Source organism: Typha angustifolia, chromosome 14 (genome assembly GCF_048772165.1).
Source record: "Typha angustifolia cultivar Huaian chromosome 14, ASM4877216v1, whole genome shotgun sequence".
NCBI classification, from domain to species: Eukaryota; Viridiplantae; Streptophyta; class Magnoliopsida; order Poales; family Typhaceae; genus Typha; species Typha angustifolia.
In genome coordinates this window covers 8867316-8885170 of record NC_133252.1, presented here as the reverse complement: position 1 = coordinate 8885170, position 17855 = coordinate 8867316, and the positions used below count along the sequence as shown (strand labels likewise).

Below are 17855 nucleotides of genomic sequence, written 5' to 3'. Positions count from 1 at the left end.
TCTCTAATTTCTTTTTAACGTCTGGATGTCTTCTACTGGATTGCGTGCATTAATCTTTTCCAGATTGTTTGAGTAAAACAACAAAGATTGCATGATATTTTAGCAACATAATCTACTTAGACCCTGAACTATTTTTTATATCCACTCGTACCTTTGGACTTTTCTTTAGTACAATTCCCTATAGATTGAAAGAGGTGAAATAACATAATATCCCTCTATTTTCTTTAGTATATTAAAAAAATTTCTTTCTTCTTCCCATTAAAATTAAATATAAAATGATTACATTGTTGCCCATGTCATTTACATGTAACAATTTATCAATAAAAATAATAATAAACTAACAATAGAAGGATTTGCGTAATAATTTAGAAAATTTATGTGTAAAGAAAAATATTCAAAAGATGACAATAATTCAAAGGGTTGAATAATCCCTATTTTAACACAACCTGCCTTAAGGTTGGTTCGAAAGAGCTCGCTGTAGTACCAAAAATTTCCCAGGATATATAATTAAAAATCCCATTGAAATTGTCATTTCCAATGAATAAAAAGTCTGGTGCATAAATAGTCAATATTTCGTACAATTATGAATCTGACACCATATACTCGCAATAAGCAGGTTAAGAGTTAGTCAAATTCAGTATTAGCGTATGAAAAAATAATAATAATGGTGGATTATTATACTTTGGAAGAAAATATCACCATGGAAAATTATGTCCTCAGAAACTGAAAATAACGGTATGCTGCGGGAGAGGCATATTGATTACATATGGCCACAAAAACTAAACACCCATCATGCTTTGCTCGTCTTAATAGTGGTTTGAAAGAAATTTTCAATGAATTTGACACACGGCAGTTGAATTTTTCTCTACCAACATGAAAAATATGAACGATCACCACTCGTGAATGAGATGACCAACTTGCGTCAACCAAAACCAAGGAGGCACGTACGTACTTGAATTTTTCTCTATTATAGTAATTATGGCCAGAAAGTAAGATGACAAATTGAATCCACGGTATCACAGAGAAAATTAATAGACAAGTTCATATATCAGGCAATAACTTTGTGTGACTCCCTTGTAATAGTTCCTTCTCTACTTCATGAAGATAAAAACTCGTGTACATCAAAGGAGAGGCCCAGCTAAATACAGCACCGAGTAATGAAGTACAGGTAAATTCTTGAACTGATGGTCAATCAAGGAACAAGAGACAAACCACAAGAACGGTGACAAAGTGAGGCATTACTATACAAGCGGAGAAAAAACTGAAGTCTGTGATGGCCCATCATCTATTTCCGTTAAACTTAATATGGTCAAAAACTCCAAAAATAAACACCAAATACGTGGGGGTATACATATATACTGACAGTACTCCTATCACAAACACTACTGGAATCTGTGGAAAGCTTTGGTTGACAATAATCTTCTTGTAGTTTGAGCAGGCGGTGCCAATCCAGGAATATCTCTGATGTTTTTGTTATGTGGGTTGACGATCTGGCAAGATAAGCAATTTTTCGAAAAGGGGAAAGAATTTGCTGGCATAAATCCAATCAAATAAAATTTATAGATATTAATGCATCATGCATGTCTAAGTATCTTGTGCAACAGTTACAGTCGATACAAGTGTAGGTTCACCAGATATCAACAGAACAATATGTTTCATTGAAGTAATAATAGGTCTACAAGGGAGAAAGTGGGAAAGAGCAAGCATAGGCATGAGAGAGATTTTCTTCGTAATCATCAGTCAGGCCATGGGGAATATCTTAACAAATCATAAGTATCAACAAAACATTCAAAATGACAATATCAAATAGAGAGAGTAGGTTGAGTTAAAAAATTGCTAAACGTACCTACTACTAATTAGGTTTCTACTTTCAAATTTCAGCTATGTGGTATATGAAGATTTTTATTAACAAACTATTTAAATATTAGATAATACGTAACATGATAAACCTTTTATCCTCATATATCATTAAGAAAAGCTCTGGAGAAGCATACCTTTACAATGATGATCGCAATTACACCACAAACAATCAGAAATAGCAATGCCATGATGCACTTATCAGTAGCCATCTGGAAGCACGAGTTATGACATTTATGAGGGAGCAACTGAGATTACGTGAGAAGAAAACTATGGATGTATATGTTAGAATGTGGATCAGAGCCAACCTGACGACCAATCTCTTTCACCAGTTGAGAAGCCTTCTTAATAGAAAACTGAATTGTATCCAGCTCATTGACAATGCGACCCATTTGTTCAGTCTGCAGAATCATAGCATTAACCACTCTGGGCATGAAAACAGCATAAACTGGAAGTCGAGAAAAATTCATTTATCATCAGAACTATGTGTATATGCATGCTAGCATCTTAGGCTTCTAGGGTTCTCAACTGACCAGGCTGGACCAAAGCAAGCCTGGTCAAATGAAAATTACTGCATATGAAAAACGAAGGTAACATGAATTGGAAACGACTAGATCAGGTCCATGGAAAATGATTGTACACGAGCAGGAGACTATAGTAGCTTGGGGAGATTTTTTTTTGTTTTTTATTTTTTTTCCCCTGATGCCATTTGTTTCTTTTCTTTTTGGCTATGCTAATGCAGGAAAGGAACAGACCTTTCCAAGTTGACAACTGTAAATTGGATAGGTCGAAAAGTACCCTTTTGTATCTGCTTTGTGTGAGATACTAATAAAACCAAGGAGTCTAGCAAACATGAAAATATAATGAATATAGTGGATACTTAAAAAGAAGGCCTGAGCTAGCTGCTTTTGGTAGAGGAGGTTTTGTCATGCGAACCAGATCACGTTGAATCACATCATAAGGATATTGGATTCGATAGATCAAATCTATTTGTTTTTTAATTAATTTATATTTATCTCTTATGTAAGCCTAGTTAAATCATGTAAGCCTCTTAAGACAAGTCTAATTAAATCATGCAAGCCTTTCAAGTAAGTCCAATTAAGTCATATAAGCTTTTAAAGCAAATCCTAGTTCGAGTCATGTAAACCTTTAGGATTAATCCTAGTATGGCTCATTATACCCGACCTCTATATATATACATATATATGAGAGATTGGACTTTTTTTTAGTCATCCAAATATTCAGAAATTTATTAAGTTTAGCCAATTTGTTATTATCGTATTTCTTGTTTTATCATAACCGTTAAATTATCTTTATCTTCATATGAATAGATCTTAACAGTAGAACCCTTCTAAGCTTCCAAATTCTAGCCATCACATTTCCCCACGAATCACCGTACCTTATAATCGTCTACCACCACCCTTGGTCGTCTGCCACTCTTCGACAAATGTCATAACGTTAGATATTTCCAATTCTATCCCATTCTGACCTTTTCTCACTGTTTTATTTTTATCTTTTCACTCCAACCTCAAAATCATATAAACCAAAGCTATTAGATCTGTAACTTGTGAGGCTACCACCCATAAAATAATCATAATTTTCTTACGTCTAGATCAGTTTAATCTGGCTTGTAACATTTTGTAATTAATTTGATCATAATCACTTGATTTTCTTCTTACAAGCATGTCAAAAAAGATCCAGCATAGCACTAAATCAAATTGCAAACATATGCAACTAGGCCCATTATAACTGAAACAGCAGGCAAAGTGTAAGGTGGCAAGCAAGTAAAGTTACCTAAATTTGTTCATGCCCTTTTAACAAATACAAGACTCCTCACTTTCAATGATGCAATAATAAATATTCCAAAATCAACTTACTTGCCCCTTAAGATTTGCAGCAGTTTGAGCTCCTACTTCAACAGTTTGCTCAACGACCTGCAAGACAACTTTCAGATGAAAATCTAGAAAGTGAAAGGATGAGAGACAAAAGAAATTGCAAGTTAACACTGCACCATTTTTGAACGTTCAATAGCCTGATCAGTCTCATCCATTTTCTTCCTTCCAGCATCAACGAGTTCTTGGTTAGACATCGCTGAAACATGAAACAATTAAGAACCATTATGAGATGCATATCTCAACTACTACTAGAAAACTCAAGTTTATGTATACACAATTAGTTGCTAGAGATGTGAAGCTTCAAAAGAGCTGAAAATAAAGGAAAACAACAAGACATGAGGAAAGGAATTTCTGCAAAGACAGACACTGCAATGCATAACCCCAAATATGGAAACCGAGAAGAGATTTCCAGTCCACAAGATGGATGTGAATGGAGCTGCATATTCCTTCCGGTTCTTGTGTGTGAGACGAGCACTTTGTGCACGCAGACTATAGAGAGGGGGAAGCAGTGGGAAGATCACGCATCTATTAAAAACTCACTACTAGAAATCAAGAACTGAATGGCCAACTTCTAGCAGCCATATATATGAAGAAAAAATATCTAATTCACTGTGCATATAAAGACTGGACACAGTAACAAGGATTGCATGTCCATTAAATCATAAAATTCATTAGCCAGTAGGCATGTCTAATCATCAGATATGATAACTATCTATCCTCTTATATTGGTTGCTTGGACAATTCATCATTCAAACTAGAAACAGACATTAACATGAATAATATTGTCAGGAATGCTTAGATACCCCAGACATAAAAAAATAGCACCCTATAACCTTGCTTAATTGTTTCATTGGTTGTTTTTTACCTATCATGTGTTGGATATGTACTTTCAAGTCACAGTTTCCCAGTTGGCCAGTTCCAACACATATATTTACTATTTAGCAAATACCCTTACCTTTCGTGATACTAGGACTTGCATGCATAAATAAATCTAATCTTGTATGTCAGAATTTACTACGCACGTGTAAGCTATCTCAAGAATCCTAGTGAACCTCACTATGTATACGAAAGCAAGCGATACTTCAATCTCAGAATACTGGAAACTTGTCCTAGTAAATATTCACATGGAACTGCATTAACAATCACTAAAGTAGTCCAAAACATGATTTAACTTCGATATTTATTCTAGGCATCAATTAGGTAATTACACCTTCATGAACACATTTTATCCTTCTTTCCTAGTACTTTAATTCTAAGTATCAAATGCAACATCCAGTATGCTGTATATCATAAGCTCTGAAAATCAACTTGACACCTACTATTCCTATCTTATCAATGAGCTAATCATACATGGCACTGTTTCAAGTGTTGACATATAGCATCTTCTCAATGATTCTCATATGTAAAGTCCAAACAGCTGGTAATTTCTGGGTCGACACTATTAGCATAATTAAGCACCAAGTTTTAAATTTCCATAGCAAACAGAGATGCCACCTAATCCTTTGCTTCAATAAAATGCTAACGCAACTATGTATACTCCTCCAATGCATCCCTTAATGTAGAATCTTCAACCTCATTAGATCATCAACATACCTACTACCTCTTAATATACTTGTACAAAATTTGTAGTACTACTAATAAGTAATAACAAAACACAATGAGCTCCTCCAGTGTCACTGAAATGTGAAGAAATTAAGGATCACCTGATGCCATTTGCACATTGTCCTCAGCAACAGGATCACTACTTCCGGCACCCATATCAAACAGTTCAACTCTTTTGTTACCGAGGCTACTTTGGTACCTGCAGGTTAATCATCGTTGGAGAAAATAGATATCAATAAGGAACAAGTCAAGAATAGAAGAGGATACACTTTCATGAAAATGATTCAAGAGAAGAAATTTGGACACTATAGAAGATCAATTTGGTTACATAACGAAAGGCTAAAACTTAACAATAAGAAAACAAAAATATGTCAATGTCTCCTCTCCCACTATTCCTGATATGGGATGTTGCTGCAAATGCAACTAATATAAAATGCGCAATATTAAAAATTAACAAAAGGATACATTGACCCTAAAATTGCAGAGAAACTAAAACACCATAAAATGGTAATTTGATTTAATTTCCAATCAAGGAAACCAAATGTCAACTAGTATTAACCACAATCGGATAGAAAAAACTTGGCAGCTATGTATTAAGATAAGTTGATAACAATGAAACTAACGTGTATCTCCATAGCCTTTTAGAAATGACATCATGCTAGTTATATTAGTAAATGACGAATATTAGGAGAACATCACAGTATCACAGAAACCTTAAAAGTTGAGCAAGTCTAGAATAATATGTTGGTAATACTGATCACAAACACTAATCTTCAATTTGCCCAAGAAAGACTGTTCCTATTCATATTCAACAAAACAAATATTCTGTATTAAAAGTACGACAAGAAGTTCGGCGAATAGTTTGAAAGACAGAATATAAGATAAATTTGAGAAGAAATCCAGAAACCAGAACTTCTATCTTTGTTTACTAAAGCAAACCATAATGCACAGCATCTCTTAAACCATGATGCAAAACTTTTTTTTTCCAGCAGATGAAGCAATCACATGCTTACTTTCCAGTTTTTTATTCCCACCAGTTACCATTTATAAATGGCTCAAGTAATTAGCAGCTCACATATAATAGTACAATCATAACAATAGTAGTAGAGGTAGCGATGGTAGTAATAATAATATGAGACAATAGAACAAGTCCGAAGGCTGTCCTTCCCCTTCCTCTTAAAGCTTGCTCTACTTCAATAATGGAAAAGTTGACACCTCACTGGAAATTGTTAGCATGATCAGTTGGAGAACGCTCAGAACCTTTATCAAACTACTCTTCCAGTATATGGGACTTTGTCAATCGTTATAAAGTCATAACTGTTACAAACTGAAAGTACGGGGTATGCCATGTATAATGGTACTAGTTTAAAATTTAACAATTCTACTTGTTCAAGTAAATTCTGCTAACAAAAACACAACAGGAGAAAAATGTGGTTAGAAAACATAATTAATTGCATTAAAGCACTTTGGGATGATTCTTTGCTAATGGAGATCTTTTCAAGGCCATAAAGCCTCTACATTTCAATGTGGAAAAATATTACTATGGCCAAACTGAGGTCTTGATAGCTCTGAAACTTAGGACTCAAACTATGTGAATGAAACATTTTAACCAATTTAAGAGCCTCATAAGCCAACTAAACTTAGGAAACAAGGTAGAACAATTGACAAATAAAATCCATAAAGTGCATATTCTATTTTCCTTTTTCCTAATCTTCCCAAGATGGATCTCAATTAAAGACTCTCTAAGCATTTTCTATTGTAACCTTGCAAGTACATGACATTTCACATATCTAAGCATTCAAAGAAAATGATTTTTCCCTGAAATAGTAAATATAATCTTTGTATTGCTCACATGATCATATTCAAGTACAAAGAAACAATATATTGATAACAGTACATACACCAACAAACATCTGAATAGCAATAGTTTGACAAGACTAATAGAACATCTTGAATAGGAACCTCAGTATTCTTTCACTATAAAATTTGTATTGTAAAGTACAACAAGAAAAGGGAAGATAAGATAAATAAACTTGTTTTTGCACTAAATATTTCAAGACTTACGTTTTCCTCAAGGCAACATATGAATTTAGCTCTTTGATCTGTCATAAGGCAGGAAACTGATAAGATTGGAGCAAAAATAGACGAACTGAAGAGAACACAAGGTAAGATGAAATTACAACCATGGATTGCTTCTTCTCATTAAGCTGCTTATTAACCTCAGGAGGATTTTGACTCTCTTCATCTTTAAGTACACGATCAAATTCTTTGACTAAACTGTAAAGCAAGTTCTGCAACTGTTACATACACATGCTCCAAGATGGGTTGTCAAAACAAAATTTCGCACTGGAAGTTAACAATTAGTTCCAATTGGAATAAGTCACAAGTAATAAAGTGCATTCGTTGTCATTAGTTCAGATGCCTATGTGAACTACTATATAGTAAATATAACAGATATTAAAAGCTGAAATAGTCTGTGAAGATTCTGCAATACTGGAGAATACAGAGAACAAGTTAATTTGACCTACCGTTTACACTCCCTCATTTTTCCAGTGAGCTCCTCCAACTGCTTGGACTGTCTATTAGGGTCCTTAATCTTGTCCAATTTCTGGAATCCATTTCTGCAGCAAAAGGAACAGTTTCACAAAATGAAGGAGCAGAACCAATGACATACTTGAAATAAAATATTCAAGCAATCTAAAGTAGCAATTTATAAGCAAAAGCTGAATGCAAACAATATGTCCAAGTCCTACAATGTGGTAGAAGTGCATAAAAGAAAATACTATATCTTAGTGTGAATTTTCATCCGAATCTCTTGCTATATGGTGCCAAATGGACCTAAAATTCTTCGCAGAGGTTTTAAATTTTTAGCAATTTCTAAACCCATATATAGCATACAACCTTTCAGCTCTGCCAAGCATTGATCAGTTGGGCCAATTGGGTATGCCAACTATTTGGACTCCTAGAGTAACACCGGTAAAAGCTATATCAAATCAAATGATTTACATGACACATGCACCGGCTCACTCATAATGGTTATGGGAGAGGTGGGAGCACGACGATCTCAGCAAGATCGCCGGGGGAGTGACTGTGTCAAACCTTAACCCCACGACCTCTGTTTTTAAACATAGAAAATCCTCCTTCCCCACATCGTCTTCTCCTTTTCCCTCAATCTCCCCACGTTTTCCCTTCTCAATTGAAGGTGTTCATTGGAGTGCGCACGCAGTTGGAGCATCACCAGAGCAAAAGGACTCCATCTCTCAATCCGAGTGAGTTCTCATGCCGATTACCCTTCATTACAATTTTTATATTTGATCTTTGTCGAAGAAATTCTCCTGGCGCCGACCTCATAGCAACATTGCACTGGTCTAAAAAATCTGTATCTCATCGCCCTTGTGTTGCAGGTACCATTATTGGGATCCCAAGGTGTGCGAGGGAGGCTACACCATGAAACCTACTAGCCTCTCACCGCCAATTTCCCGACTGATGTCCGGCCACTGACAACAATTTCAATCGCATGCTCTAGCCCATTATGTTTTCCTCTGTTGGTCGAAGTTGTAGGTCTCCATGTTTGGAACTTTTGATACCTTGTGACTCCGATGAACTTAAGCCCCAATTCACTTCTGGAATATCTTTTTCCTAATTTTAGAATACAACTCCTTCTAGAATAGCAGCTAAACATTATAATAGTTCTATTCCAAAATATAAATACTACTTATCATACATCATACATCTTATACCACACACTAACCCCATTCTCAATTTACCATTGACTTGACTACAAGTTCTCTCAATATCTTATTATGATTCATCACTCCTCACTCATCTCTCATCTCTCAAACATCTTATCATTGTTTGATTATAATTCAACTCTCCACTTTCTTCTCTTTTAAACATTTGACTACAAGTTTTCTCAAATATCATACTATAAATCATTACTTCTCTCTCATCTCTCTCAAGCATCTTATCGTTGTCTTATCATAATTTATCTCTCCACTCTCCTCTTCTAAACATCTTATCAATATCTTATCATAATTAATCACTTATCTCTCTCTCAAACACCTATAATACATAATACCACCTCATATAATAATATGATAATATTATTACTATTATTATTCTAAATTCTAAACTTAAGTTTATATATTACATAATTGCTTAATAATACAATATTTAGTTGGACATAACAAAAATATATTTATAATCTAATGTTTATAATATTTTTTATTTTACACTAAATAAATAAAATTTAACTTAAAAAGTATAAATGTCAATAATCTAATATTCCATGAAAATAAGTACATTTAAAAAGTACTATTATTATTAAATATTTTTAATCCTATATATATATATATATATATATATATATATATAATTTCTTAATAATATAATGTTTAATTTGATATTACAAAAATAAGATTATAAATATCTTATTATTAGAATAATTTTTATATCTACTAATAGCATCAAAAGTATAATATAAATAAACATATATGTTATCGAATTAAATATTTATCCAAATATAAAATAATATATTTACTATCTAAACTATGTATAATAAATTTACTATTTAAACTATGTGTTAACCCAATCAAATCTTTCTTTATTTAAATAATGAAATAAGAATTTAAGAAAAAAATAAATATATGAAAGTGTATATTTTAATATTATTATTAATCTTATTTTTAAGATAAAATAAAAAAGACATTTTCCATGTAAAATAAAATTTTATTATTGGTGACTATAAAATATAATAATATCTAAAATATTTTTCATTATAAGCACTAAATATGTAGAATTTAATATAAAGTATAGATACTAATAAAATTTAAATATATTACAATTATCATAATATATTTTTATAATCATTGCGCACCTATTTCATAATATATAGTCCATGACAAACATAACCAATTGCTTATAAAATAGTTAATATGAAGTATTGCACATATAGCAAGCATTGCATGAGTAATTATCAAGCATTGCACATGTACCGATGATATCTCAAGCAATGCGCACCTACCGACAAACTCTCCCCCATTGTGCACATAGCAACAACTTCTCAAGTAATGCACAGTAGAGATTAAGCATTACACAGCTAGTGGCCTCCAAAGCATTGCACAAATTATGGCACAATACAAAAGCATAGCAGATGTATCGAATGATAATGCATATATGAATGGCATGCATGGCGTACATAGAGCCATCCCATTTAATAGTTAATCTATCTCATCAATCTATTTTATGTCAAATCAAAAGATAATTTTATTAATTTTAGAAGAAATAGAATACTATTTTTCTATCTTTTCCTTCACTTTATATCACATCAAAAATAATTATTACTATTATTCTAGAATACAAGTGAGCATAAGAATAGTTATTCCTAAAAATAACAAATAGAAATTGTTATTCCTATTTTAACCCTATTAGGCAGCCGCAAGTGGTAGATGGTCACCCCACCATCTAGCGCCTAAGCAGAAGGCAAGCGACAAGGCAAGTGACAAAGCGATCTAGCATTTTTAATATAAAAAAATTATAAAAACATATATAATACAAATATATAATATACATTATATACTTATATGTAAGTTGTAACTAATATACATTACACTAGCACTCTAATAACTAATTAACTAATTCCTTGTTTCAGTAATTCACTAATTCAACAAAGATGTCAGAAACAAATTAAACCTAAAAGTTAACTCACTGGTAATCAACAAATTAAGTGATTAACAGTAACACATTTTACTTAAAAAAAATTCAACAAAAACAGAGAAAATTAAGTAATTAACAATCTTAAGTTCTAAATTAACTAGAGGAATTAAGTAATAAGAAACAGAGAAAAAACATATTATCATATAATTACTGAATTAATTTCTGAATTAAGTAATTAACAATCTTAATTAACAGAAATAGAAAATTTTGGATCTAATGGTGTAAAGTACACATATATCAACTAACAAGTGTCACTGTTTTAAACTAACAAGTGCCAACTTTTTTAAATTTCTTTCACTGTTTTAAACTAACATGTGTTGCTGTTTTTGAAATTTCTGTCACTGTTTTAAACAAGTGTCCCAACACAAGTGGTAGAAAACCAAAACCCAAGAGGAGAATACGTAGGTACGGTAGGGATTTGGAAATTTTGGGTTTCTAGGTTTTAGTTTAACCGGTTATTGGATCGGGTATTTTAAAAAAAATTGAAAGCCTGCACCCATAAACCCGAAATGCATTGGCATGTCGTCCACGGCATGTCCTAACGTGTCGCTAGAGTGTCCCGACGTGTCCGAAATAGATTTTAAATTTTATTTTTTAATAACGGATACTTCGCAACGTGTCCGCCACGTGTCGCCGACAACAAACACTGTCCTTTACGAACACTAGACATTTGACGATAACAAAAAATACGATTAGGAGATTAGAATTATAGCTCGAGTACCCAATAATATAGGGTTATGAAGTCCTCAAACTATGTACTCGTGATCCTGCAGGAGTATGTGGCGAGAGATAAGAATATGTACTTATCATGGTTCCAAGTTTCGGCCAATCCTAAGTGGGCTCGGCCGAAACGGATCTGGTCCAGGGTCTAAACTAGTCCAATGACCGGTTTTAGCCTGGTATCGGTCGATACCCAATCTATTTCGAGTCAGGATCAACTGTATCGGCCAAAACTAATCGAAATCAGGAGAGAAAAGGGAGAAAGAGGAGAAGAGTAAGAGAGAGAGAGAATGAGAGCTAAACGAGCTCGTCGGAGGGAGTGAGAGAAAAAGAGAAAATACCTAAAAAGAATCGAAGAGGGAGAGACTGAGAGAGAAGGGAGTCGGTAAAGGGAGAGGGAGAGTTATTGGGAGAGAAAGATAGGAGAGAATCGGAGAGGGAGAGGGAGAGATTGAGATAAGGGAGTCAAACAAGGGAGAATGGGAGAGAGAGTGTTAATGAGAGAGAAAGACGAGTCAGTGAGATAGAGGTAGTGCAAGAGTTAATTAGAGGGAGAAAGAGTTAGTGGGAGAGAAAATTAATAAAAGAGCTTGGAAAAGAGAGCTTGATAAGAGAGAGCTAGTAAGGGAGAGAGTAAGAATTTATTTTTATTTGTATGAGAGGGATAAAGTGTAAATGGTAGAAAGAGGGAGATAAAAATTATAAAAAATAAATTTTATTTTTTTTATTTTTAGATTTATATATAAATAATTTATATTTATATCTTTTTTTTTAATTTTTGAATTTTTCTGTATTTTAAAATTTATTTTAATATACAAATCGATACGAACGGCCAATCCCGATCTCAATTTCGATACTTGGAACCTTGGGGCTTATGAACTAAGGTCATTAATCTAATAACCACACATTATTGATCATATACAGCGTCGTCAAGTATGTACAGGTGACTTTACTGCTAGATGACTATCTGTCCTCCATGAGGATGAGTTATAACATTTTTATAATCTTAAAGTTTGTGGATTGTGATTATGACCTTGTAGCTTTATGTGAACTTATTATGTAGAATGTGGATTCAGATATATAATAATCATGAGTTGTCACTAGGAAAGAATTTATTTACTATGCATTTTACTATGATATTTTTTAGCATGTTATATCTTATTCATCGTGTATTATATTACTCTTAGACTATTATGGATTATACTTGATGTGCTTTGTGCTTATCACATTTAGTAGAATATTTTACAAATTTAGAGAAGAGTGGCAACGAAATCAAGGAGTAGCTATTTCTAATAGATTATTAGTCACTTCCTATTCATTAAAAAATTAGATAATCTATAGCCCCTGCACAGGTATTTCATTTTAAGAATATGTATTTCTGAAGACTTGTTGCGATACGTGATATTTGGATATACTTTGTTTAAATTATTTGTATTTATTATAGTTTTTATCTTCAAAACCGTATAAAAATATTGACTAATGTATCACGTGAGAATCATGTGAGTTCCATCCATGTAAAAGACACGTGTATTTGGAAGTGGATGTTTCACCTAGTTACAAGATCTAGTAGATGTGGAAGAATATTCCTCATTACTTTACATTAGACAAAGCATTTTGTGGATATATATAGCAGCTAGTAGAGCATATGGCACTCAGCCGATTGCAAGTGCCTTGGACCCTAAAGCAATTTCTCTAAATCAATCTTACTGAGCAACGAATTTGTTGAAATTATGAACTAATAACTTAATAGACCTTATATACTCTTCAAATAAAATATGACTAAAACAAATTAATGGTAACAATCAGAAAGAAAGAATATGATATAAAAAGTAACATCATTGAGAAGAAATAAAGAAAGAAAAACCTATCTTTTTTAAAGATGACTATCTATCATAGTGTAAAATACTTGAAGAATAAATTATTTTGGCTTAGGATGGCATCAACCATGAACTTGGGCATCATTCAAGGCAGCCAAACACATTATATAGTGAAAGGGCCTAAAACCGGCAAGTGGACTGCCATTGTGGATGCTAAAACCATTTTTCAGGACAATGCTCATTAAAAGATGACACAATGAGAATAAATGAGTATATGTACAAAGTTATGAAAATTAATGGAGACAGAAGTCCTATTTTACTTGACTCTAGTGAGAGACTTCTCTTATATGAATTTGAGTTATGACAAGTACGGAAAATCTTTGCCCTCATAGAAAGCAATCTCGTTTCTCGATTGACAAATTTTACCTATGTTATCTATATTTATATAAGAAGAGAACAGAGAATGAAGTCAACAAATAAAACAACCCCAATCATCACCAACATGATATCCTAGTTATAATTTATGAGAGATTTCCTCTCTATAGGGTCAAGAAAAAGATAGGCATGTAACTTAGTAGGTACTTGAGATGACTTAAGTTGATAAGAATTTGCAACATGCTAGATCTAAAAGTTTATGACCATATTTAAGGTATAAGTATAATATAGGAAGACCAGCACAACATTTTCAATTATATAGGATTTCATGCGTTGTAAGCTCGGATCACTGTATCATAAAAGGTAACATTTTCTTCAACAATTCTTTGCAAACCTCATATATTTGATCTCTAAAATGTTATTCCTTCTTTCTTTTAATTCAAACCTTTCAAGATCTCATACACATTGAAACTTACCGGTTGCCACTTATGAGGCTAGACCAACTAATTGGGTTCTTAGGCAAAATCTAAACTGCAATCCTATAAATGCAAGATTAGAAGATAAATAATAGTTTGATGTTAATAACAACGATGGCCGTGCCACAGGCACGGCCCGTGACGACCGTCGGCCGGCACGGCACATGCCGTAAGAAAAGGAGAGAAAAGGGTAATACCTTCGTCGTCACCGCTCGCCTTCGTTATCACTGCTCTCAATTGTCGCTCACTGTTGCCCGAGCTTGCGTTGGGTGCCCTAGCCCGAGGGAGAGGAATAGAGAGAGAGGGTTTATCGATTAAAACTTAAGTTGCAAATCCGAATCTCTCTCTCTCGATCTCAATCTCGATCTCTTTCTTCCCCTCCCTCGAGCTAGGGCACCCGACATGAGCTCGGGCGACGGCGAGCGGCGAAGGCCAACAGCGACGGCAACAACGAAGCCCAACGGCTACGGCAAGCTCAACGACGAGGTCGATGGTAAAGCTATTAAGAGGGGTGTCGTGCAGTACCCCTCGTGCCATCCATGGTTAATAATAATGCTGCTATATATAAAAACCTTTTCTTCATAGCTAAGATCATCTCCCATTAACTAGTCTTTCCTAAAATTTTCTCTCCTGTAGTGTACCCCTAGCTGCACTCTAAATTAATAGAACCAAATAAACCTCTTTATGGTATTGATGATTTATTTGTAATGTATGCAGCGGAAGCAATATAAGTTTTGTCAGAAGCTCTAACACTCTTGTTAGGTACCAACAAAAGAGGGGATGGAAATGAAAGGATTATTTAGGAGATACCAAACTAATTATTATCTTTTATTTCTCTCACGAATCATCCCAATACAATTACAAAATGGTCACTACTCGACTCTTGATATTCAGAATCTTAGGGTCTTAAATTCAGGACCCTTCAACTCCTTGACTTAAGGACTTAAGACTCCAATTAGGAGAGACAAATGCTGCAATCCATCAAAATTTAGTTTAGAAATAATCTCTTTTTTTTCCCATCAAAACATATCTGGTACATTTATCATAGAATGCAAGAGTCGTGATTAGAACGAAAAGACTAAGCTATAGAAGGAAAGAGAGATCTTACTGGAGAACCCGGAAGATGTCTTGGATCTCCCCATCGATCTGTTCTAGCTCCGCGCTCATCGGCAAGCTACTCGCCATTGTCTTCCCCAAAAAATCACAATCCCCTCACAGAAGTCGCCCAATTCCGTAAGTTTACACCATTAGCGGACTCAACCAACCGTGTGGATAACAATACATCAGTGATAGGAAGGGAGGAGACGGCATTGATACAAGGATTAGGAACTGGGAAAAGGAATCGCTGACCCAAGCGGTCACCGCGATTGCGGCGGACGAATCATGGAAGGAACGAATCGAGTATACTTAGGGCTCCGTCGTAATCACTGGAATAGCTCCCTCCAATACTTTGTTATCCAAGTTCAACATGACCCAGCGCGAACACTGCAGCGGTTGATTGATCAAAGTAGTTGACGGACGGTCCGACTGAGATCGGACGGCTAGGATTACTTCAGGGATGATGGCTTATGAGTCGGTTCGTCGCATCTCCGGCTGCAGGAATTTAGTGCAGAGTATTGCCAAACTGTTCTTTTTGTACGGAAATAGACAGCCACCAAATTAAATAACAAAATATTCTAATTCACTGTAATTGTCAGTGTGAAAGGCTTAACTTATCTAAGAAGAAATATTTTAACAATTCAAAGTCTTCCTTTGATGTATATATATATATATATATATATATAAAACGTGCAATTAAAAAGTAACTAAGGCAAACTTAACTTAATCTATCTATATTTTATCAAAAAAAATTTAAATAAATCGCTGATTAATTCAGTGTTTTATATATTTATAATGTTAATAAGATTAACATTTTATTTCGTTAATCTTACATATATAAATGCTAAATTTGTTAGCATTTTTACCTATGAGCAACTTACAGCTATATTGAAACATACTCTTTTTTATATTAAGTTTGGAATATAGCTTATTTCTATAAAATAATTTTGAGACAGGACTAGTTTAGTCAAAAAAAAAAAAAAAAAAACTCTTTGATGTAAGCTGAACGTTCGTTGTTAAATATTTTCCTGAGAATTAATTTTCTGAAGTGAGATTTTAGTTAGTTCTAAGATTATTTACATATCTAGCATGTATTGGAGCAAACTGAGAGAATATGTATGACATTATTAAATGCATGAAATTTATCTTTATATTGTTATTGTGTTTAATATTTTGGAATAATTCCACTTACATCCTAAAATATTTTTTTTTATATATACACTCTGAACTTTTTTATTACCTATAATAGAGTTATAGGTAATATATTATTAGTAAAAAAATATATTATTATATACTGTTTTGAACTACTAACCAACTCTAATAGAGTTAGTAAGGTACCGCATGACTAAAGAAGTTGTGAGTTCAACTCCAATCCCAGATAATATTGTGGAGAAATTGTTTAGTGATTTGGTGGCTTAACTCAATTAATGGCTCGACTTGAAGGAGCAGCTCGGCAATATCACGACTTGAGGCAAATCTCAGCGACATTTAGTTTGGAACAATTATACAATGACTCGCATGACTTAAAACAGCCATATACAATATGTAGAGAAGGTTGGCCATTTATTCAACCTATATATAGCTTCCAGGTTCATGAATGATGAAAAAAAAAAACTATCTTGAACTAAAAATAAAAAACTTATATATATCTTGAAATTAAAAAAATATATCAGAGGATATAAGTGGTAAATAAGGTTTAAGAGGTATACGCAAAAACTGGTATAGTTTAGAAGATTTAAGTAGAATTATTCTTAATATTTTTAAAATAATATTTACTAAATTTGCTAATAACACCATATGTTTGAGCTTAAACGAGCTGAAGAATTAATTTAAATCTAAATTAAGCCTGAGCAAGCTTGAATTGAATCAGTCTTGATTCAAACTTTAATTAATTTTGAGATAAAAGCCTAATTTAATAGTGAAGGTATAATAAAGTTACATTATGTTGCTCCAAATTAATTTCGAACCTATTCTGCTGATCAAACTCGAATTAGCTCACTTTCAAGTTGACTCAATTATTTTGACAGCCCTACTGACACCATAATGAAATTAAAAGCAAAGATAGGAACCTCCTAAGAATTTCATCATGTACAGATGTAGAACATATATGGATAACCTAAATTCCTCTCGGGATCTCAAATTTAGCTTTCCTTACCAAAATTTAGAGAGAAGAAATTTTTTTGATGTGGCTGTTTGGATACTTTTTAAGTTATATTTTTGACTCTCTCAATTATCGTTCTATATAACTTTCAGACCTTCAAAGAAAAAACTGGGCCACCACCACGCCACCACCTTTTTCT

The 17855-nt window shown here is 33.5% G+C and overlaps 1 protein-coding gene across 1 annotated transcript; it reads right to left on the bottom strand.

Annotated features, from left to right (window-relative positions):
- Nucleotides 1-1046: 1046 nt before the first annotated feature.
- Nucleotides 1047-15933, bottom strand: LOC140776715 (novel plant SNARE 13-like). Its single transcript, XM_073120532.1, has 10 exons — nucleotides 15566-15933; nucleotides 7883-7975; nucleotides 7538-7631; nucleotides 7419-7456; nucleotides 5456-5553; nucleotides 3869-3948; nucleotides 3735-3791; nucleotides 2166-2258; nucleotides 1995-2069; nucleotides 1047-1490 (listed from the first exon to the last, which is right to left on the bottom strand). The coding sequence occupies exons 1-10, from the start codon at nucleotides 15640-15642 to the stop codon at nucleotides 1383-1385; spliced, it is 813 nt and encodes a 270-aa protein (XP_072976633.1). The 5' UTR covers nucleotides 15643-15933; the 3' UTR covers nucleotides 1047-1382.
- Nucleotides 15934-17855: the final 1922 nt, after the last annotated feature.

What these genes read in the sequence shown, in the direction of transcription:
- LOC140776715 (XM_073120532.1), bottom strand. Translation starts at nt 15,642, where the DNA reads ATGGCGAGTAGCTTGCCGATGAGCGCGGAGCTAGAACAGATCGATGGG. An exon ending in ATGAGAAGAAGCAATCCATG is followed by an intron (nt 7,457 to 7,537) that starts GTTGTAATTTCA and finishes GCCTTATGACAG; the next exon opens with ATCAAAGAGCTAAATTCATA. An exon ending in CTGCAAATCTTAAGGGGCAA is followed by an intron (nt 2,259 to 3,734) that starts GTAAGTTGATTT and finishes ATGATTCTGCAG; the next exon opens with ACTGAACAAATGGGTCGCAT.